The sequence below is a fragment of the Mauremys mutica genome, chromosome 12 (genome assembly GCF_020497125.1).
Source record: "Mauremys mutica isolate MM-2020 ecotype Southern chromosome 12, ASM2049712v1, whole genome shotgun sequence".
NCBI classification, from domain to species: Eukaryota; Metazoa; Chordata; order Testudines; family Geoemydidae; genus Mauremys; species Mauremys mutica.
Genome location: NC_059083.1, coordinates 61,286,925 through 61,310,322, shown reverse-complemented (window position 1 = coordinate 61,310,322; position 23,398 = coordinate 61,286,925). Strand labels below are relative to the sequence as shown.

The window sequence follows — 23,398 nt, the reverse complement described above, 5'->3', positions numbered from 1 at the left end:
TGGGGGTGGGGGTAATAGGAGCCTATATAAAAAAAAGACCCAAAAATCGGGACTGTCCCGATAAAATCGGGACATCTGGTCACCCTAAGAGTGTCTCATAGGAGTAGAGAGGTTATTTCATCTCTGTATTTGACACTAGTGCGACTTCTGTGGGAATCCTGTGTCCAGTTCTGGTGCCCACAATTCAGGAAGGATGTTCATAAGTTGGAGAGAGATCAGAGAGGAGCCATGAGAATGATTAAAGATCTAGAAAGCCTGTCTTATAGTGATAGACTCAAGGAGCTCGATCTATTTAGCTTAACAAAGAGAAGGGTAAGGGTGATTTGATCACAGTCTATAAGTATCTACACGGGGAACAAATATCTAATAGTGGGTGCTTCGCTCTTCTAACACAATCCGATGGAGGTCAGACCCCTTCTGGCCTTGAAATCTGTGAATCATCCCCAGTAGTAAAAGCCCTGCAAAGTCAAATTCGATCCTCAGGCACGGCAAGGCCTGGGTCAGCTGACTTGAGCTGCGGGGCAATACAATTATGGTGTAGATGCTTGGGCTGGGGCCTGGGCTTGGGGGAGGACCCTGCCTTGCGTGGGTTTGCACAGATGGGACCGATTGAAACTCAGTTTTGCTGATGTACATGGAGGATCTGGCTCCAGCCTCCTTTCCTGTAACTGGGCTGGTTCTGTAGGGCTAATGGGGTCAAAAGCAGCACAGGCTTACTTCAGGGTCTAATTTGCCCCCATGCAATTCAATGGAAACCCCCCCTCCTTGGTTTCAGTGGAGCACACTCATGTCCACAGGCACTAAGGTCAGCAGATAAATCGTTCACTCGGTTTAAGCCTTACGTGCTTTCCTGAATCTGGGCATGAATTGTGTAGCTAAGCTCGGCGGGTGCAGAAGGAAACCACGGCTTCAGGCTCCAGGCCTCCAGATACTTGCAGGGAGGCATAACTTTGCTCAGCCGAGTCGTCCCATGGATTCCAAAGTTAAGCGCATCCATAAATGTTTGCCGGATCGGTGCCTTAGACACAAACACGTTTCTTCTTCATCCTAACCAGTAACTTCTAACAGCACCCAAAATTGACCCAGAAACAAAGAAATGAAGCTGTTTAGCTCCCAAATTGCTCCTCTCAAAGGCAAACTCTCGTGTGTTTCCTTCGCCAAACCTGGGAGCGTTCGATCTGCTGATCTAGGGCACGGACTCTCGCCTGGTTTTTAATCTGATCCCAATCAGTCCTGGAATGCAACACAACCCAGCCTGTCTGCTATCTCTCTCTTCACTGCCTGGCTGGCCCCAGTGATGCTTCAGCCCCAGACAAACAGCCTCTTCTGTTGGCAAAAGTGGGTCAGACTTCACTTTGAAACCATCTCCCAATAATAAAACCAGGTAAAACAACGTTCTCTACCTCTGATCTCTCTTCCAGACCCAATACTTGGTAGTTCAAAGTTCTCCATTTATTTTCCAGAGCCTGCAATGTAAAGAAATACTAGCTGGGCTGGCAGTGTTACAGGGTGGTAGGGATTTTATATCTGATCTGGATCCTTAGTAAGAGCTAAATTATTATTACTGTTTATTATCTGTACTCTGGTCGCTCCTCAGAGCCTGGTCATAGACCAGGGCCCCACTGAGCTCGGTGCGCTACAAACACAGAATAAAAATGGTCCACCTTCTGTGCAGTTTATTCGAAGGGGAACTCCTGTGTTTTTCTGACAAATGTTGCACAGACAAGAACCCTGAGAAGTCTGGGCTAGTGCATAAGGCACTGGACTGAGACTTAGTTAAAAGAGCTGGGTTCCCTTCCGGGCTCTACCCATCTCCCTAACCTTGGGGAGTCCCTCTGCCATCTCTGTGCCTCACTTTCCCACCTGTCAAATGGGGATCAGGCCCCACCAAAGGTCTCTGATGCAGTGATGTCTGCCAGGATCTGCTGAGAGCCTGAACTGCCCCCTGCAGTGGTGTGGCGAGTTAACCTAGATGCCCCATGATGCTCATTTGAATGGCAGCATTGTTAACTATTTCATTGCATGTAAGGAAGAAGAGGGAGGGTTACAGATCTGCATGGTCTCCTTTGGTGCCACTATTTGGGTGCTTGGGAGATACAACCACCTCTTGTTGCCCCACCCCATTCACAGAACTGAAAACCAGAGGGGGACAGCTAAGCCCTGGCGGTATTTGAGCTTCGCCAAAGGCAAGTCCTTTGAGCCCAGTGGCCCATCCCACCACCACCCACTCCCCCAGGCAGCCAGCCTCTCTGCCCCAGAGCAACAAAGGCCAAGTCTGCTCTGCTGGTGGGTGTGGGACCAACAGCTTCCTCCCTGACACTAATGGCTGCTGATCCGTCCTCTGCTGCAGGCTCAGGCAGCCGTTGTTGCATTGGTTACACTCAGGTTGCATTTTCGAATTTTCCTTCGCAATGATGAAAGCCACAAACGTTTTAGTTTAGTGAAAGCTGCCATTGCCGTCCTCCTATCTGGGAGCCAGGGCTCTGGGCACATGCCCCCATTGTGCCTAGGTCTCAATTCTGCCTCACAGGGCGGGGGGGGGGGTGAATCTGAACCCCACGGAGGGTGAGCTGAGCCTGCCCCGACATACTGTGAACATCTGCGCCATCTGCTGAGAGTGAGGTTTCACTTTGGCCTGTCAAGAGGGCGGAGCTTGGCAGCGTACCACTGCTTATCTTTCTCCCCAATTGGAGCTGGAATGGGGATCAAACCTCTCCCTTGCCTCAGAGGGTGGCTGTGAGGATAAACAAATGGAAGACTATGACACCCCAACCACAGAGGCCATGCGGGCAGGCAGATTTCTTTCTGTTTCCAGGACTAATTAACATTGTCAGCACAGCAATGAAAAATGGGTGAACATTTGGCTGGAAGTTGATGGCGCTGATTAGGTTGGGAGGACGCTGCCTTCCTGCAAAACAGCTGACCCAAAAGATTCCCTGCCCCAGATCGCCACGTGTGGTAAGACTGGACGTGGAGCCGCCCCCCTCACAGACTCCACTGGAGCTGATCTCATTTACGCCGTCTGGGATCTGCTCCGACTTTCCTTTCTGCGGCCTGCTCCAGCCCCTTTGCCGTGCTGCAGCTGTTCTGAGCCTTCCCTGTTGCTTCCCTCCCCCGTGCTGGCTCTGGCCCCCACCCCCTGAGGCTCAGCTGAGTGGTGCCGCTGCTGCCTGGCGGTCAGCCTGGCACGTGCCCAGTGCCAGTGCCAGTCCCTTGCATGAGGGCAGAGGCTGGGAGTCGAATGGGCTTTTGCTCAGGCTGAGACCCTTCCCGGACCCAGCCAGCTGCCCAGTAACGAGTGCTGCAGGGGCTCAGGACTGTGCCGGGGGAAGAACGAGTCAGGGTGGCTGCCCCTGCCCCGAGCAGCAGTGGGGCTGGAATGAAGATGTAGCTACTGCTCATACAGTAAATGCCATTGGCTGGAGAGCTCGAGCCCAAGCCCCTCCTGTGTGCTCAGCATGGTGGGGCTGGACTGTCAGCCCCGCAGCGCGAAGGCCTCATCAGAGCCCCAGTTCCCCGACACTGTGGGAGCAGCAGGGCAACCGCCTGGGCCATGTGCCAGCCCAGCCCCTGGCGGCCCCCATCCCCCCACCACCCCGCCCAGGTGTGTGCTGCCCATTCGCTCCTTGCTCTCTGCTGAGCCTGCAAACGGGGGCCGCGTGCCCCTTGGGCAGGGGGCTTGGGGGTGTGAGGTGGGCTCTGTTCTCTAGGAACCAGTCAGCGTCCTGGCTCCCCGGGCCATGGAGAAACCTCATCCACCCTCTCCTGGCGGCTCAGCTCTCCCCTTCCAGGCTAGCCCCCTGCTGCTCTGCCCACTGGCACCTGCCCTCCTCTGGGTTCCGGTCTCTTTGCACATCACAATCAGCCTCTTGCAAGCCTCAGTCCCCCTCTGCTTTCCTTTCCCGCCCTCCCATCCCTGCCACTGCCTGTCTCATTAGCCATCTTAGCCCCCCTCCATTTGAGATTCTGAGCCTTTGCTCACCCTTCCTCCTAAGCTTGCAACACCCTCCTGATTCCAGGGCATCAAGACAACCCTCTTCCGCCCCCACCCCAGCCTGCCCCTGCCCTCTGCTCCCAGGAAAGAGCAGCAAGACAAGGACACGGTGAACCCCTGGGGCTCTCTCTCCCCTGGAAGGGGTGTTGTGCTGTCCTCAGGGTTTCTGCTCTGTTCACTGCAGTGCTGCGTGATGCATGGATAAGCTTGGAGCAAGGACCCTGTCTCCTTACCTGTCTCTAAGGTGTCACACACAATCATGGTGCTATACCAGGGATTCTCAGACTTTTGTACTGGTGACCCCTTTCACACAGCAAGCCTCTGAGTGCAACCCCCCCTTTTACATTAAACACACTTTTTTATGTATTTAACACCATTATAAATGCTGGAGGCAAAGCAGGGTTTGGGGTGGAGGCTGACAGCTCGTGACCCCCTGAGGGTCCCGACCCCCCCAGTTTGAGAACCCCTGCTATACAAATCCTAGCGACGCCATCCAGCCGGGGGCAGTGCTGCACCCCTGCACTAGGTACCTTACAGCGCACATGGCAGTGACCTCACTCCTACTGCTGCAAACGCTGGCTCCTTGCTCTGCTCCGCGCAGCATCCCATGCACACCAGCTGGGTTCTCCCCGGATGTCTGCTGGCTCTGACTCCCTGCTGCATGGATGCATGGGGTGGCTTCTTGCTGTCAGGAAGCTACACTGCAGGCACAGGAGGCCAGGGCTTGCTCCCACCTGCATAAAGCAGAACCACCCACACAGTTGTTCCTCCAGCTCCTCCTTCTGGCACCTTTTCAGCTGCGTGGCCTAGCGGGTCCCAAAGTCCAGGACTGCAGGGGTCCGTCCGCCCCCGCCCCACATGACAGCACAAGTAACTCCACCAGACCAATGTTATCCATCTCCTGCAGGAGGAAGACTAGGGGTCTGGGTTCCATTCCTGGCTCTCCTACCATATGTGGTAGGAACTGTGAGCTCTGTTAGTGTGGGGGTGGGGGTGGAAGGGGCTAGGCAAAGTGACCCTGCTAACTCTGGCTAGTTGTTTGTGGTAGAGGAGGAACCTTTGAACCTGAGCCGGCTCCAAGGCTTCTAAAAGAAACAAACAGGGCTTGCCAGAGCAGGGGTCCGTATAGACTAGTATCCTGGCTCTGATCATGTTGGCTTTAATCGCTCGGGGCCTCAGTTCTCCATGTGCAACACTGATGATAGCCCCATCCTGCTTCCCGGGGTTTGATGAATGTTTGTAAAGCTCACAGGCCCCGCAGGGGTGCCCCAGACCAGACCAAGAGGCAGTGACCAGCCTGGCTTCAGAGCAGGGTGTGGATGGCGGGTGTTAGTAATGCCGGCCCATGCACTGGAGCAGAAGGACAAAAAGAAATGTTGGAAAGCTGCCATATTCAGTGAGCCCCGGGCGTCCCATGCCCCGAATGAGGCAGGGGTCCCGTGGGAAAAACAGCATGTAATACACACACACACACACACACTCTCTCTCTCTCTCTCTCTCTCTCTCTGCAAGACCGGAGCTCAGTGAGCGCTGTATATGTATCACAGGCAGGTAACCAGTGGCTAGTTAATCCCCATATAATTACAGTTAAACCCATTTGTCCATCTGAGCCCGTCATTCCGCTGGTGAGACGCAGGCTCCTCCGGCCGCTCTCCCATGCTGCTCTTGGATGTTCCCCACGATCATGGGCCGAGATCAGCCACACCCTGAGCACTGCATGACCAGCTGTGGGCTGGAGCAGTGCCTGGGCTGCTGCCTGCACCCCTCCAATCTCAGCCATGCCCCACGCATCCATGGGCCCCACGTCCTTTCCATTCACGAGCTCACAGCGTCCAGCTTCACCTTCCCAGGCACTGGCCACACACGCTCTGGAAAGGGGGAGAGGGGAAAGAGACCATCAGAACACCAGTGAGAAGCTGGAGATTCGACTGAGGAACTGCTGCTGGCTTCATTTTTCGTGCATGGAACAGGAGGGCTGGTCGAGTGATGGAGGCTCTGGGCTGGGACGCAGGAGCGCTAGCCTCAGTTCCCAGCTCTGCCATAGACCCCTGGGGGAGTCACGTAGGCACGGCTCCCCAAAGGTCTTGGGCACCTATCTCCAACTGAAATCAATGGGTGCGTGGTGCCGAAATCCCGCTCGGTGCCTCGGCTGCCCAGGAGAGAGAACAGCCCTGCCCTGCCTCACACTCCTTAGTGCCTGCGAGGGCCTCGGGCATCAGGTGAGGGGAGCCACGGAAGGACCTCGCTGGACGGCACTTCTCCACGGCTCTCGGGCATTGTGGAGATTAGGAACAAGGCAACCCTAGTAAGGAACAGGAGAGCCGATTGCAGGGCTTGAAGGCTCTGCTTGGTTTCCATTAACGGGGCTGGGGGATGGCTGGCCACTCTGCCCACAGAACGGGAGCAGCATGGCCACGAGCAAATCACCCCACGTGCCATCCCCTCTTGTGTCTCGTTCCTGGTTCAGAGGCATTGCCTCTAGGCAGGGGCCCCTGGGGCCCTGGCCAATTTGGGGGCCCCCAGGTATGGAGGCCCAAATGTTCTTTGTGCCCAGTGCCCCAGTAAATCTTAATCTGCCTCCGCCTCTAGGGACAAGCAGGAGATTCAGGCTCCATGGCCCAGTCAGCCCTTGGCCTCTGCTGAGACTGCAGCCCAGGGCTATGGTACTGGAGCTATTCATGCGCTAGGGATGGGGCAGAGATCCCCAGCCCATCGCACCCACCAGACGGCAGCAGCTTGCCCCATGCCTGAGCCAGAGGGATGGCTCTGGGGCAGACGCCCTCTCGGCTGGTCTCTGTTGGTGTCTCCTGACTCGGGCTCTTTGGTTTGGAGGCTGAGGAGTTTCAGGAGCCCCATGCCTGAGTCCTAAACCTAGTTGCTCACTGGACTCCATGACCCCAAGGCACCAGAACCAGAGCTTTCCCCACAGGGTGGGGCTCTGCTGGCTGCACTGGAGCGGGCTGAGCAGCGCCGGGTGGTTCCAGCTGCAGCCATTCCCCTGCATTTCTAGGGTGATGTGCTCCATTGGGAGGGCAGCACGGCCGTTCCACCGCTCCCCATCCAGCTCTGCCCCTCCCTGGCTGAGGTGTGGCGGGCTGGCCCTGCCTGCTTGCTGTGGTCAGTGCAAATACACGCAGCTTTGTCCCGGCAGCACAGAGAGGAGGCTGGGAACCGAAGCCAGACTTCAGGGAGGAGGGTGCAAACATCCCTCTCCCAAGCCATGGGTAGGCTGGGGGCTGCTGGAGCCATGGACCCAGGACAGGGCCTGAGGATGCACTTAGGGCTCTCCCTTGACTCCAGTGAGTTTTGGATCAGCCCTTAATTTGTATAAACCATGGTGGGTTGCAGCTGCCCCCTCACTAATGGGCTGGCAGGAGAGTCTGGTTGTTAGAGCCAGGGACAGGGCTCAGGGACCCCCCTACCGTGGCACTGGTTCTGTGGGGGACCTGGGCAAGTGAGTTACTTGCTTTGTGCCTCAGTTTCCCCATTGCTACAATGGGGCTGATAGAGAGGCTTGATTAGTGTGTGTAACATGCTCTGGAAATATGCGTGGAGGGGTTGAGCGCACCACTCAGTGTCAGTAATTGCTGATTTCAGCCTTCACCCCCAGGCCACGATTCTCTCGTTTATAGGGCGGTAGCATCTAGGCCCTGCCCCTTGGACCAGGTGCTGCACACACACACAGTAAAAGACAATTCTCTGCTCCAACAAGATTAATGGAGTTAGGTGCTCGCCCCTGTGGCAATCCAGTGGAATCTCAGTGCCTAAGGCCCATGGGCTCATTTGAAAACTACTAACAAGGGGTTAGTAATTCGGGTGAAGAATTCACTATCCCATGAGTTTCGCACTGAAATGTTTAAGACACTGATCTTATGGAACATGAGTCAGGAACGATAACCATATTCCTGACGCCCACCTTCTACAGCCGTTCCCGACCGCATCAATAACAATTGGGATGTGCAGGATTTCTTTTTCATTTCTTGCTGGTGCAAAAAAGGTAAGTACACAAACTTGGAACTAGCAGTTGAGATTAGCCGCTTGCAACTCGCTAAATAACACCAGACTCTGTAAAGTAGAATTGCTGCATCTCAGGAGACTACGCAGCAGACCCCAAGCTGTGGTAATGGTGCATTTCAGACATTGGTTGATACAGGAAGAAAAAACATTGTTTTTGCTTTGAGGCACATGACCGCACAGTCCCATGAACCTTTGATCACCGCAGAACTGGAGGCAGCCAGCATTTAAACAGACATTGGCAGGGCAGGAGATGGAATGTGTGCGTGTGAAACTCTCAGCCGGGTGAAATGAGCTGTTAGCATGACCGAAAGGGATGGGGTTCTACAGTGGTGGTTAGGCGAGGTGGGTTTTATTTCAGCCGAGGTTCTACCAACAGCTACAGGGCAGGGCAGCCTGTGACGCTGCATGAGCATGCACTGAGAAGCATCATGCAAAGCCCAACATGCATGTACCAGTGAACAGCTTACTGTACCTTTGGGTTGCAAAGAAACTTACACAGCATACGGGTTGTCACTTCCAAACACGTACCCTTTAAGCAAAAGGAACAGGATGTAATCACGGCTTGGACTCCGCTTTCAAGCCCACCCTTCTGGGTTTCTCCTTGGTTATCACACACTTGGTTACGGGTGCAGAAAACTCACCTTTTTTTGGAACATGAACTGCTGTGAACTTCCTCAGAGCAGTGCCCCTTCAGCTTTGAGGGAGCTGAACATTTTATTTTCCATCAGTCCCGTGCTCCTTCCCCGCTGCTCCCAAACCCAGGACCAGAACGTTTGTCTCTGAGCTATACGTCCTGTGTCCAGTTCTGGTGCCCATCATTCAAGAGGGATGTTGTTAAATTGGAGAGGGCTCAGAGAAGAGTCACAAGAATGATTAGAGGATTAGAAAACCTGCCTTATAGTGACAGACTCAAGGAGCTCAATCTATATAATTTAACAGCGAGAAGGTTAAGGGGTGACTCAATCACAGGCTATAAAAATCTGCAGGGGTAGCAAGTATTTAATACTGGGCTCTTCAGTCTAGCGGGGAAAGGTCTGGCGCAATCCAATGGCTGGAAGTTGAAGCTAGACAAATTGAGGCTGGAAATAAAGTGTAAAGTTTTACCAGTGAAGGTCATTAATCACTGGGGCAATTTACCATGGGGTGTGGTGGATTCTCCGTCCCTGACCACGTTTAAATCCGGATTGGTTGATTGTTTCTAAAAGCTCTGATCTAGTTCAAACAGGATTTAATTCAGGGGCGTTCTCTGGCCTGCGTTACACAGCGGGTCAGGCTACATAATCACGCTGGTTCCTTCTGGCCGTGGAAGCTATGAAAAAACGGGCCCAGCTTCTCCTCTGCCTTCCAGAGCGTGACATAGGACCAGCATTGACGTGACAGGATGGGCTCCTGATTTACACGAGAGTGAGTGAGCAGGATCTGGCCCGATGCCCCAACCGATGGGAATGTTCCAGTCCAAACTGCACACCGGCCTCGATCCTAACAGTGCGGCACCAGCCACACCCCAGCTGCCCAGACGCCCCAATGACGATGAGCGCGGGCCCCTCTCCCGCTGAAGAGCTGGGCCCATTATACAACAGCTTCCTCCTTTCCTCCATTATGCGGGAGGTACAAAACCCATCCCCCAGCCAATCAGACCCTCATTCCCTCTGTGCATTTCCGCATAGAGGACAATGTCCCTGTACTCTCACCAGGTGCCCCAGGACACTGGCCAAGTTCTGTCCCCGTTGCTGGGCATGCTTGGCTCACCCTGGACAAAGGAGGGCTGCAGCCGTGCCCGTGACTGGGAAAGGCACAGAACCGGGCGCGGGAGGTGTTATTTAGCAGAGGAAAGGGGTGGCCGCGGGCAGGAACGAATCTGAGGCAAGGACAATTTAGCTGACCATCAGGAAAGTTTCCTAGCTCTTATGCTCCTGTGGAGTAGCCAGGGCGGGGAGGATTGCCCAGACCAGCCCTGGCACTGGATGACAGAACACAGGAAGGGCCTGGCCAGTGGCTGGGGATCAGAGGCACTTGGGCGCTACAAATAGTAACACTGCTGCCAGGGGCGGCTCTAGATATTTCGCCGCCCCAAGCACGGCAGCACGCCGTGGGGGGTACTCTGCCGGTCACCGGTCCCGCGGCTCCGGTGGACCTCCCGCAGGTGTGCCTGCAGAGGGTCCGGTGGACCTCCCGCAGGTGTGCCTGCAGAGGGTCCGGTGGTCCCGCGGCTCCACCGAAGCCTGCAGAGGGTCCGGTGGTCCCGCAGCTCCACCGAAGCACACCTGCAGGAGGTCCACTGGAGCCGCCTGCCACCCTCCCGGCGACCGGCAGAGCGCCCCCTGCGGCATGCCGCCCCAAACATGCATTTGGCATGCTGGGGCCTGGAGCCGCCCCTGACTCCTGCCCGGGGCGGGAAGGGGCCTTCTTGGGCCTCGTTAGCAGCTCTGCCTGGCAGATCTGAGCTCCGTTCTCCCCCTCTGCCTGTACACGCAGCACTCCCCTGGGGAGAGCCCATGGCTCAGGCATGCCCTTGGCTGCTGTTCTCCCAAGCAGCTGCCTCCGGAAAGGGCTCTCTCCGGGATCAAGCAGCAGAGTCTGCATGCGGGGTGTGATCATGCCTGGGTCCCCACGCCAGCTCCCACTGAAGCCTTCGCAGCCGACGATCCCCCCCGCCACTCGTGGAAGCGTCCAACTCATCAGCTGGTGCCAGAGAGCTGCTGCCCAAAATGCAATGAGGCGAGTTGCCCTGCACCCCTCACCCCGCTGTGCTGCACAGACATGTAGTAAGAGACAGTTCCCTCCCTGACCAGCTTACGAGCTAGCTCCGTGCCGCTGATCCCTCTGCCCAGAAGAAATCCCAGCTCCATCCCTGGGCTCGTCGCATTAGCTCATGCAGCGCTTTGGGTTTGCACTATGGCAGCGAGCGGTGTCACGTCCATAACCACCCGGCGATGCCCATCGCTCACCAGACAGGATGAGCACTGCTGCCCCTGACCCTCAGCTCACCAGTGCTCACACCGGCAAGGGTGCCCCAGGGGCACCCAAGGAATTCACCCTTCGGAGCGGAAAACATGGCAAACACCGGCTCAGACGCTGCAGCCCCCATGGAAGGGGCCATGTGGGCCTGGGGCAGAGCCAGGCAGGGGACCTGCTCTAAACTGGCTTTGGGTTTTGGTCTGGTTTTTGCAATCTCCATTTAGCACCAGTGGAAGGTGCAAGCTCAGCAGGCCTGGAGCCCAAGAGGCTAATTCCTGCTTGCATTGTGCCCGCTCTGGAGCCAACGGCAAGTACCTGCAAAGCATCCCCAAAGCTCCCCTGGCACCCGGCATACCTCTAGCTTAGAAGGGGGGTGCTGAGCCAGTATAGCCCATGAGAGCCCCCAGCCCCACATGGCATGTGCAGGCAGGAGGGAGCATGGCCAGGGTGATCCTCTGCCCCAAATATCTCCTAGGGTGGGGATGGGCATGGCAGAGCCTCAAAGGCGAAGGGCACTTCAGTGCCCAGTTTCTACCTGCAGCTTTGACCAGCTCCCTGTGGTAGTGCAATGGCCCAAAATAGAGCAGCCCTCGCCGCTGCTCTATCCTGCATCAGGGACCCAACCAGCTGAGGAGGCACAAGCTACCGCCTTAGCTGAGAGCTGGGACAGAGAGGAAACCCGGCAAGTCCCAGCCCAGCAGGGCTGCAGCCCAGGCAGCAGCTGTGCAGCCCTCAGCCCCCGCTGCCCTGCAATGGCTTGGACCCTGCAGCCCAGGAAGGAAAGCTGCTCTGTCACCTGGCAGGGAGTGTGCAACAGAACTAAGACCATCTTGGCACTAGAGAACTTGGGGGAGAGAAGGATCACGATGAAACCTGCAATGCAAGCAATTCTCTCTGCCCCTTGCAGTGGAAATGTCACTGTCCTTCAGCAGTCCCTGTCCCTGCTGCGTTCAAGTGCCGAGGCAGAGATTACCAAACTCTGGAGCAGAGCTCATAGGACTGTTTCCATCCCCACGGAGGCTGGTTTGCTGGTTCTGATTTCCCCATAGCCAGGGGACAGTTCACAGTCACAATGTCGCTAACGTCGCTAGAACAAGCTTTGAGCCCTTGGACACAAGTCATGTGCATCCCCACACCGTGCACGCAGCCCGCGGCACGCAGGAACATACCTGAATCCATGACGATGTTCAAGGGGGAATCATAGGCCTGCAGGAACTGCACAGGGCTCAGGAGCTCCTGGCACTCCAGGAGGTGGCAGATGGTGTCCTGGGGAATAATTAAGTTGGGGACCTCCCCCAGAATGGCATCAGGGAGGTTTGGGGGGCTCTGGAAATCAGAAGAGGCAAGAAAGCCCTCAGCCACTCAATGCCAGAGGAAAATCGCGCCTGCCGCAGCCAGTGGGAGAACTCGACTGGCCGTTCCGCCGCCCACCGATGGTGAGCTGGGCCGCTATAGATGATGGAATTGAAAGTGGCTGGACAGGTCAGCGAGGGCCTATAATTCCAAAGGCAGCACCACCCTGTATGTGGGGGCATCCCAAAGATTTGGCTGGAGATGGGGGCGCGACAGACCTCCCAAGCTGCCCCACCCACATTAGGGGGCACTAGCAGTGCCTCCTGGCCCTTACCTTGGGGTATTTCAGCAGGTGCATCCCCAGTTTCAGGAGCATCGCCAGGCACTCGCCAGTGATGGTCTCAATTGGCTCCTCACGCGAGGTGTCGTAACCCAGGTGCCTGCTGGGCACAGCCAGCACCTTGTAGCTCCACTGCTGGAATAGCCGGGAGGGAATGTTGTGGGACAGCACCAGGATCTTGGGCTCCAGAACGAGGGCCCTGGGACAGGCCAGGGCAGTGGATCAGTTCCCTCTCACAGCAAAAGAGGGGTCTGTCACCCCTGGGGTTAACAGGAGGGTTGCTACCTGCCTACATGCATCCGACGAAGTGGGTATTCACCCACGAAAGCTCATGCTCCAAAACTTCTGTTAGTCTATAAGGTGCCACAGGATTCTTTGCTGCTTTTACAGATCCAGACTAACACGGCTCCCCCTCTGATACCTGCCTCCTGAGGCCTTGTTACATGCAAAGATGGTGCCACGCTAGCCTGGCATTGCTAAATCAGTACTACCCCCTGGTGTGGACACATTAGGCTGGTAAGAAGGTGCTCGCACCAGTACAGCTATTCCCCTGCATTTAGACTGTGCCTGGCTTTCAGCCAAAGAGTTTGTTGTTTCAGCAAAAAGTTGACTTTTTGTTTTTTAACGTTTTGTCTACATTTTCCACAGCTACAAAACCTTTTGCCAGCCAGCTCTAAAGCAAACACCTGGTGGCAGGTAGGAACACCTCTGTTACTCCTTTTAATCTGCAGGGGGAGACAGAGAGCTCAATATGCAAATTAACCTGGTGGCAGGTTGGTGCAGACCCTCCAATTGCCCCTTTTCCCTATAGAGGGCGCCAGAAAGTGTCTTTTCCCAGCCAGTGTCTGAGCCGTGGGGCTCGCATTTTCCCCTCAGCTGGAAGCCGGCAGCCTCTGCCCAGAGCCAGGCTTCCCACCGGGGTGCACCGTGCCCACAGAGCTGTGGCTGCAGCTCCCTCTGCTGGCTGTACCCGGTAAAGATGGGCAGAGATTCATAGATTCCAAGACCGAAGGGACCATGGTGATGATCTGACCTCCTGTACGACCCAGGCCAGAGAAACATGCCCCCTCACCCCCCAATTCATAGAGCAGATCTTATAGGAAAAAATCCACTCTTGATTTGAAAACTTGCCAGTGAGGGAGAATCCACCATGGCCCTTGGTAAATTGTCCCAACGGTTAATTCAGGGGTTCTCAAACTGGAGATTATTACCCGGGGGGTCGTGAGCTGTCAGCCTCCACCCAAAACCCCGCTTCACCGCCAGCACTTATAATGGTGTTCATTATTTTTAAAAGTGTTTTTAATTTATAAGGGGGGATGCCCTCCGAGGCTTGCTGTGGGAAAGGGGTCACCACTGCAAAAGTTTGAGAGCCACTAGGTTAATTACTCTCCCTGTTAAAAACGGATCCCTTATTCCCAGTCTGAATTTGCCTGGCTTCAATTTCCAGCCTCTGGCTCTTGTAATATTGGATTAGTCAGCTACTGCCTCCTAGCCAATCGCAGCAGAGGCGTTTGCTTTTAGATCCCGAGGTTCCCAGGTTTGATCCCCGCACGCAGCCCAACTGCCATCGTCCTCGTTCATGTGCACTCTGGGGTTTGGTGAAAGACTCTGAACTGTGGCAGCTGAAACCCCTCCAGCCACTGGCTGGTCAGCCCTCACCTGTGCTGCTGGGCCTGCATGTCTCGCAGGTCCCTCAGGATGGAGTAAAGCACCTCGCTGGAGGCCTGAAAACAGAGCAACCACATTAACTGGTCAACGTCCCTCCCCCCCACACCCCATCATGTCTCGACAGACGCCCAGGGCTGCACCTGGGTGGTGGGATGGAGGTTCCGGGCATACTGGCGAGGCTGTGTGGCCCCAGCTGGTACGGGTGTGAGAGGACACGAGTGAATCTGCCTAGGCTGCTAGCCCAGCTCGGCCCGAACATGCCAGCCGCAGCTGCCAGGCCTGGGGGAAGGAGGAATTGAGGGCAACGCAGCACAGTGAGCTGCTAAAAGAGGGATGGGCCTGGGGCGCTCAGATTCTGGCGTGGGGGAGACAGGCCTGCGGTTCTTACATGTGGAGTGGATGAGCTAGGCTTGAGGCCCTTAGATTGTGGGGTTAGGGGGCAAGGCTGGGGGATGGGCCCTCACATTGTGGGGTTGAGAAGGGTGGGGGATAGACCCTTAGATGCTGGGGTTGAGGGTGAGGCCTGGGATGGGGAATGATTAGGGGACTGGAGGGGGATGAGGGGCGAGGCCAGGGTGGGGGATGGGCCCTTAGATCTGGGACTGGGGAGGATGGGGGTCTGGGGCGGGGGCAAGGGCAGTGGTTTTCCAGTGAGGTTTGGGGGGTTCTAGCTCTCGCTTCCCACCTTCCACAGCTGTTCTCTGTCCTGTTGCTCCCCCCCCACACACACACACATGCCAGGCTCAGTGTAGGGTGACTGGTTTGGAGGGAGAGCTGGCGAGACGGGGTGCAGGGTGTTTTACATGGGGTGAGGTGGGGAGGAATGGGACTGGGGAGCAGAGCTGGGAGCAGCCTGCGAAGGACAATCCTAAGCCATCTCGCAACCCGTCCAGGGCTCCCCCCGGTTTCCGATCCCTTTCTTTGATGTTCCCATCCATCCGGGGGCCGGCTGGCCGGCCCCATGCCCCGTACCTCCAGGGTGTGCACCACATAGGTGGGGTAGAGCAGCAGGAGGCCCGTGACCCCCTCGCCCTGGTAGTAGCGCTGCAGACTCAGGAAGAAGCGGTGCCAGTACCCTGTGGAGAACCCAGAGCGCACACAGTGTTTGCTGGCTGATGCCACCCGCTCCCCTCCCTCCCCCCGAGTTAGTGCGGCCCCGGGCTCCTGCAGCTGCCTCCTTCTCCAGGCTGCAGGATCCCTCCTGCCCTTGCCCCTCACCGAGTGCACTGTAAAGGGGTGGGGGAAGGGACCCCTGTGTGGCATGGCCCCAGGGCCCTGCCCCGCTCAGAGCACCCATGGCATAGCAGCCTCTAGCAGTCAGAATGGGAACTCCTGAGCTGCCTGGGGCTGGTTGCAAACCAGTATCATGCATGTTGGCATCTCCCTGTTCCTCCAGGCGGCTGCATGTCGCCCTCCCTCGCTAGGGGCCTGGAATTGGCTTGCCCAATGATGGGGGCCAGAGCCCACCAGCCTGCACAGCAGCACTCGTGTCTGCAGTGTGGCCCAAGCCATCCTTCCCTGAGTGTCCAGCCTGGGCTCTCCATGCACACTGCCCTCTGGCAGGGCCAGAGTGAGGCAGGGGCGTGATGGGCCTGAGCCCAGGGCCCTCCCCCTGCCCCCATGGGCTGACATTAGACTCCCACTTGGCCTTTAAAAGAGAAATGATCATTTTTCTAGCCCACAAATGTGACCTGTGGATGACAGCAGCCTGAGCCTGAGATGCTAAGTGTGTCCCATGCATCTCAATGGGGTGCTAACTCTGACACCTGCCGCTCTGGGGGATCCCATCCCAGCAACAGCACCCCAGCAGATAACTCTGCACATGGGGAGCCCTCACTGCTGTCACTCCACCATGGCTGTGCTGGGGGCGGGGGTGTCATTCACAGAAGGGTGGGTAGGAGGTCGTGTCTTCCCTTCTCCGGCACAGCTTCCCAACCCCATGGAGAAAGCGAGTGGTGTTCTGGGGAAGGCGCCAGCCCAGCAGCTGGGTCACATGACGGTGTCTCAAACACAGCGTGTCACGTAGCCATTTAGTCGTAGGCAGCGCTGGCCAGACATAGCAATGCGGCTTGTGGTCACGAGCTAGTGTGCGCATGGTCCTTGTTCCATTTCAGGCCCTCCTGCCCTCCACTGATGTGTCTATTGAAGAAACAAGCTGAGGCGCTTACCTGCTAAATCCCGTTTGTCGGCCAGCTCCGGGGAGATCTTAGCCAGAAATACCAGCCTGTGCAGAAGCAATTTCTAGAGGGGAAGAGAGAGGCCAGCTGTTAATTCAGGCCTTGTGAAGGGAGGTTGCTGCCAGCACCAGGCGGAAGAGGCGGGCTATCCACATGAGGCACTGAGACGGAGGAAAGGAGAAACGGGAAGGGACGGGAGGTACCATGTCCTTGGGAGGGCTCCAGTGCTGAGTCCGGCGGGAGCTGGACTTTGTGCTGCCCAGCTGGTTCTTAATGTTACAAATGAGCCATCCTAGGCTGGTGTTTTAGAGACACGTGTGTCTGTTCGATTGGCACGTGTGTTGTAAATGGCATGGGTGCTTGCGCCTGGGGACATGTAGTATCAGGGGAGGGATAGCTCAGTGGTTTGAGTATTGGCCTGCTAAACCCAGGGCTGTGAGTTCAGTCCTTGAGGGGGCCATTTAGGGATCTGGGGCAAAAATCTGTCTGGGGATTGGTCCTGCTTTGAGCAGGGGGTTGGACTAGATGACCTCCTGAGGTCCCTTCCAACCCTGATATTCTATGATTCTATGACTGAAGGAGCTAGGACGTCCCTTCTGGTCCTAAGGCTGCCCACTCTGTGCCCGTCTTCTCTGGCACATGTGCACCCTACACATCCCCAACCAGTGCAGTGGGACAGGATGGGCAAGTGAGCATGTGGCTCTGGATTGGTTTTGCAGTGTCGTGGGGAAGGATCTTATAAATGAACTGACCCGCCATGGCCTAGCTCCCAAATGGGCCTCTCCCCTAAGGCAAGGAGATCTTGGTCAGTGTCACAGGACCCATGCCAGCTCCTCAGCAACCCTCCAAAGCATTGGGCTCCGAGTGCAGGATCCCCATGGAAACCATATGGGAGCTCCTAGGATAGCTTGGAATGTGTCCAGAATGCTACCACTGCGGACAACAAACGTGTCCCCATCCCTGGCATCTCACCAGGCAGGCTGGGGGAACAGCACATGCCTTTCATCCCAGGAGGCAGTGCCCCAGGGCAGGCTGGGGTACCCGGACGGGGGGGCACTGGCACTGTGGGAAGGAATGTTGCCCTGGTCCTCTCCTGTGAGATTTCCATGGCAGCGGGATTGGGGGGCTAGCGCCTTTCCCCAGCACTCAACTCGTGCAGGACGAACCCGAGCAAAGGGCATGCAGCGCTGCATCAGTGTGAATTTCCCCAGCAGAGGCACCGTATGCTGAACCGCGCCTTTGCCTGTGTGCATAGGGATGTACGGGTAGGATTGTGTTTGATTTGCTCTATAACTAATCCATGAGAATCCTCAGGTCCAGGATCCTGGTGGGAGCTGTGGGGCACTCAGCAGCGTCTGACAAACCTGGCCATTCCGCCTCTGTCTGCAAAGAGCGGAGAGTTTGCAATGAAACCACCACCGAGGGCTTCTGCTGACATTTCTGGGGAAGGAGACAGGCAGGAATGGAAAGGTCCTGGAGAGCATTCGGAGCCTGGGGAAGCTTGTGGCTGGACGTGCCTGTCTCAGAACATTAAAGTTCCCCCATCAGGGGAAGGTGACTTGGCAGTGAAGGGGGTTGACGTGTGTACATTGAAAATTACAGAAAAGGTAAATTTCAGTTGATTCCTTTTTGGAATGGCTGAATTGAAACCGATGCTGTGAGATGAGCGAGAATAGTGCTCTTTGCATTACAGTGGTGCTTAGAGACCCCTGACCAAGGGCAGGGTCCCCTGGTGCAAGGCGCTGCATATACCCATAATGAGAGACACCCCCTGCCCCAGCGAGTTTACAGTCTAACCACACAAGCAGACCCAGGAAGTGGTGATATTCCTGTTCTGCAGATGGGAAACTGAAGCACAGAGCGATTAAGGTGCTCAACAAGGACTCAGGGATTGAGCCACTGAACGGGAGCTGACCCCAGATGTGTCTGTTCCCCAGTCACCTCTGAAAATCTCAACCCAAGTAACGTGCCAAAGGGTCACCCAGGGAGTCAGTGGCAGAGCCAGGAGCTGGACCCAGATGCCCCAGTCCAACAGCAGCCCTTAGTTAGTGACTTTCTGCCCAAGAGAGCTGATCTCACACAGGCTGTGCTGGGTTGTTGCAGGCTGTTAGTGATGATGGACTAACGGATTTCCTGTCCAACGCCGTCTTGTCCTGTGCACCCCTTGCAGTACCCGGACAGCACTGCGCAGCTGCTTTGCACTGGGGACGTGAGAAAGTTCCTTTTGGAATGGATGACGGTGAGTTGATTTGCCATCTCGCCCTTGGCAAACCCTAAAGAGAGTTGGGATTTCTCTACCTATTTAAAGGGTGATAAAACTGAAGCTCTCCTGAGCTACCAAACATTTTCTGCACCCTCTGGGAGGAGACAGAAATGCAGCATGAACTGGGAAAGGGGATTTGAAAGAGGCTTGTTCGGATGCCAGTCAGAAAAGCTCCCAGACCTACTACCCAGGCAGCCCTACTGTGGCCACAAATAACCTGCTATTTGCAGAGGCCAGGTTCTGCTGTTACTCCTCTGCCCATACTCCCCGAGTAGCTCATTGACTTCAGTGCAACTACTACGGAGTAGGAGGAAGTGTCAGAAGCTGGGCGGTACAGAAGTTACAGACTCTAGGAGCTAGAGCTGAAAGGAGCTGCAGGGTTTGGGGCCTGAAAGATTCTAAGTTTCTAGACACAGATCCTCCCGCTGAAATCAGTGGACACTAGGTGCCTAAATACCTTTGTGGATCTGGACATGACTGAGTGGAGAAACTCCAAAGCCCATAGCAACGCTGCCCAAGCCAGGGGCTCGGAGACAGCATGGGCCTCTCCTCCCCCAGTTACAGCATGGTGAAAGGAGCAGTGCTGATGGGCTCTAACCATGTCCCTGTGAATAGGTTGAAATGCTGTAGGCTCTGCAGCCTGCAGAAGCTCTGAGCTCTAACACACTCCTGTTCAGCGTAGGAAGCCCCCCAGCCCTCCACCGCTGGCAAGCGCAGCCTGCCCTACACGTGCCAGTAAAAGGAAGATCAAAGCCCTGATGGGGGGAGTTTACTGAGACCGCATCGCACCAACCTCCCCACAGCTGCGTGGGCCGTCTCCCAACCTAGCTCTGCCAGTATCCCAGTCCGTCCCCACACCGTGCGCTGGAGACACTGACCGTATCCTCCTTGGCAGTGGGGGCCCGCCTGCTAAGCATGTGCTGCAGGAGATTTGTCCGGACCTTCTCCTGTGGCGACGCCTTCAGTTTCATCTGCCCCGCTTTCTCCCGACCAGCCATGCCCCCCCACCTCGCGCCCGTCCTCTGGCTGCACAGAAAAAGCACTAACGGCCCTCACGACAAATCCAGAATTGCTGCTTGGCCTCTTAGAAAACAGCTCTTGTGCCTGGTGGTCACAGTGCAGAGAGATGTGGGTGCCGCCCAAGTGCCACAGGCTGGAGTCCCAGTCACACTGGCTGGGAGCAAGGCAAGACTTTGGCCAGGCAGCAGCTGCGAGTTGACAAAAGGTTTTTCGGTGTCTTAGCAGCAGAGCCCAGGCCCTTACCATTTAGCCCTTTTGTCTGCATTGTTTGCTGGCATTTTCCGTTGGCGCGTTAGCTGGCAGGGGGCAGCAGTTGCTCAGGCAACACGTGGCATGTAGAGATCCTTTCTTTCCTGAAGCCTTTGAGAGGTTCTGGGACGCCAAGGGCTTTGTGACAGCTGGGGCTGTTAGCTGAGCCTCCCTCCGGGCAAGGTGCAGGGCACAGCAGGGGGTATGGCCACATCTAGCCCTGGTCCCTAGCAGGTGTTTTTATTGCCACCTCGAGCACTGTGCTTTAATATGCAGGTGAAGGCCGGGGGGTGGGGCTGAGCAGTGGCAGATCCCCCAGCCTGGGCAGCACTAGTGCATGACAGGAGCTAGGGCTGGCTCCTCGGCTACCTCAGTTTCCCCAGTTTGCAGATTTCCCTTGCAAGTGGCTGGCTCAGGCGTTAGAGGGGCTGGGGAGTTGGGGTGGCGGGGTCCCTGCCTTTGGGGCTACATTAGGGCTGCCTGGGTGGGTCAGTCTGACACTGAGCTCCCGGGGAGTCAAACCGCAGGATGCCAGCGTGCGCCAGGGAGCGCTGAGCGTGCGGCAGCAGGGCCCACGCGCGCAGGCTGCAGCACCGGAGGTCCACGCCCCAGCTTGCTGTGCACCGAGTGCTCGTGCAGGCCTGCCGAGCCGGGGCTGTACCATGGCTTCTGCGGATCCAGCCCAGGAGGGGCCGCATGCCAGGCACTGCGTTGTGTATTCCAGACCCCACAAGCCATGCCACGTGGCCTATCTCACTCCCTGTGCTGCGAAGCTCATCAGGCTGCAGCACGGTCCCTAAAGAGGAGACGCTTTGTCCCTGCAGCCCTCGGCCCTGTCCCCCAGGCCCTTGGTATCCAAGTGTTTCCTCACGGAGGGGTCCCCCGCCCCCCTCCCGCCACGATGGGAGCTCAGCACGGATCCCCGCAGGAGGCTTCCTCCAAAGTCTTCACTCCAGGGCAGGGTTTGACCCTTTCACTGCCAGGAAAGAAGCCAAGGGTTCGGCCCTCAAAGTCCCCCTGCATCCGCTGCCCAACGGTGCCTCCTGGGCCAGGGCGGCACTGCCAGGGACTCCCCTCCCATGGGCTGCCTCAAGGTCAGGCGTGGGGGAAAGGACTGGGGCCAGAGAGAACTCCCAGCGGGGGGATCCTGAGGAGACACTGGCCGTGGACGCAGGAAATAGTTGTTAGTACAGGGAGTATGGGGGGAGCTAGGCCTGGAGGTGACTCCAAGCGCCGGCCGGCATGTGGCACAAGGCCTGGCTGATGGGCAGAGTGGTGGAATTTGCTGGGTCTGATTGCATTGATTTCTTTGATGCTGCCCTCCAGCACAGCCCATGGAAAGCCCCTTGAAAACTGCCCGGCCCCTTCAGTGACCCCATTGTCTTGCCCTCAAACACGCAGGCCTGGCCTGGTCCTCTGCTGTCCCATGTTCAGGGGTGCCTTGTGACCCTTTTCTCCCAGTGTTCCTTGGTGGCCTTTCCCCATCTCTCCCCACCAGCCCACTCTCCTGCTGAAAGGCCCCATGCCTCATAAGTGCAGCCATGCCAGATGAGACCAATGGTCCAGCTAGCTCAGTATCCTGTCTTCCGACAGTAGCCAAGGCCAGATGCTTCAGAGGGAATGACCAGAACAGGGCAATTAGTGAGTTATCCATCCCGTTAGCCAGTCTCAGCTTCTGGCAGTCAGAGGTTTAGAGACACCCAGAGCATGGGGTTGGGTCCCTGACCATCCTGGCTAATAGCCATTGCTGGACTTATTCTCCAGGAACTTATCTAGTTCTTTTTTGAACCCTGTTATAGTCTTGGCCTTCACAACATCCTCTGGCAAGGAGTTCCACAGGTTGACTGCGGGAAGACATACTTCCTTTTGTTTGTTTTAAACTTGCTGACTATTAATGTCATTAGATGATCCTGCTTCTTGTGTTATATGAAGGAGTAAATAACACTTCCTTATTTACTTTCTCCATGCCAGCAGCCTTCTTTCAGCCACTGCAAGCTGGTTGGATCCCTCATTTAGAGCACATGGGCACTGCTCCTAGATCAGCCTGTACTGCTGGCTGGGCATGACCCATGTTGCTTCCCCCTTCCCTCAGTCTCCAGCCCCTTTGCTGCCACCCTCTGAAAAGCTTGTCAGTTGGTGGGGTGTTGATGTCACAAGGTACGTCAACCAATCATCACCCTTCCCTCTCCCTATTGGACTGTGAAGTGATGTCAGAGGTGAGCCAACCAATCACCCATTCCTCTGCCTGCCTCCTTCCCACTGGAATGTGACATTAAAGGCACATCAGCCAATCACCACTTACCTTCTCCCACCGCCATTCATCTGCATACTGTAAGGTGATTGGTTAAAATGTCTTTTCCTTGAATATGTCCTGTTCTGAATTAACAGCCTAGCCTTTGATGGCCTCGTTGAGGCGTTCAGGGCCTGGCCGCTGGCCCACTCCCTGGCATGAGAGCAGACCTGCACCATTTGGTCACTGTCCTGGGAACGTCTGGGGGGACTCGTGTCAGTACAATACAGGGGATGTGGGGGTATTTCTCAGCACGTGTTGCAGTCCTAGCCGCTGTTGCTCACTCTGGTTTTTCGTCCGCTACAAGGCCAGCGCAGACCTTTAATTTGGAGCCTGCAGAGCCGTTCGTATCCCATGGGGCCAGTTCCCTGCTTTCCTAGGACCTGACACCACAGCCTGCCGCTGGCCTTCCATGCAGGCCAGAACCATCCTGTTTGCCTGAATGTCACTCCAAGCAGGCCAGCTGGCTGTTCACACCCCCATGCTGGGGTCCTGTGGCTGCACTGCTGGGCATTGGCCCCCCCCCCACACAGAATGGTTTCTAAAGCAGATGCAGGTCCTGCAAAAGCCGCTCCCCCGCCCCCTCCCCCAGCCAAATGGCCCAGCGAGTGAGCGCGGGATGCAGCGGGGCTGAGCCGAGGGACAGGGATGGCCTCAAACCCAGTGAAGCATGACACACACACACCCCCGCTACACACAAACCTTTCGGATGGCCTTCTGCTGCTCCCGTGCCAGCCCATACACCGAGAGGCTGGCCTTGAAAGCAAACTCCTCCAGCTCGTACTGAATGCTCGGGGCTCGCTTTGTCCTGGATGCCATGTCTGCACCCTGCGACCGTTGCTTAGTGACTGTGTCATGATAACAAAGGAGGCCTGGGGAGCTTTGCCAAGGGCCCGCCCACTGCAGCCCGGGGGGCACCACGGCGCGGCTGGTGTACATGCCTCCCTGTTCGAAGTCCCAGGCTGTCCAGGGGACCCTTTCCCATTGCGGGGAGTGTGTGTGGCTGGGGTGCAGTGCAGCATGTGGGTAAAAATAAAGCCCACGAGGCATTTTAGTTTAAAGGAAAAGGTGTGTCTGTCTGATGACCCTGGGGAGCCACCGATCCTTTGTGCAGCAGAGGCAGTGCCTG

General features: G+C 56.5%; 1 protein-coding gene across 1 annotated transcript; it reads right to left on the bottom strand.

Annotated features, from left to right (window-relative positions):
- Window positions 1–2,044: 2,044 nt before the first annotated feature.
- On the bottom strand, window positions 2,045–23,101 carry LOC123346998 (testis-expressed protein 47-like). Its single transcript, XM_044984422.1, has 9 exons — window positions 22,972–23,101; window positions 16,439–16,511; window positions 15,243–15,346; window positions 14,262–14,326; window positions 12,597–12,801; window positions 12,139–12,295; window positions 8,507–8,540; window positions 5,551–5,862; window positions 2,045–2,132 (listed from the first exon to the last, which is right to left on the bottom strand). The coding sequence occupies exons 1-9, from the start codon at window positions 23,086–23,088 to the stop codon at window positions 2,045–2,047; spliced, it is 1,155 nt and encodes a 384-aa protein (XP_044840357.1). The 5' UTR covers window positions 23,089–23,101.
- Window positions 23,102–23,398: the final 297 nt, after the last annotated feature.

What these genes read in the sequence shown, in the direction of transcription:
- LOC123346998 (XM_044984422.1), bottom strand. Translation starts at nt 23,088, where the DNA reads ATGGCATCCAGGACAAAGCGAGCCCCGAGCATTCAGTACGAGCTGGAG. An exon ending in AGCAGAAGGCCATCCGAAAG is followed by an intron (nt 16,512 to 22,971) that starts GTTTGTGTGTAG and finishes CTTCCCCTCTAG; the next exon opens with AAATTGCTTCTGCACAGGCT. An exon ending in AGTGACAACCCGTATGCTGT is followed by an intron (nt 5,863 to 8,506) that starts GTAAGTTTCTTT and finishes CCCCCTTTCCAG; the next exon opens with AGCGTGTGTGGCCAGTGCCT.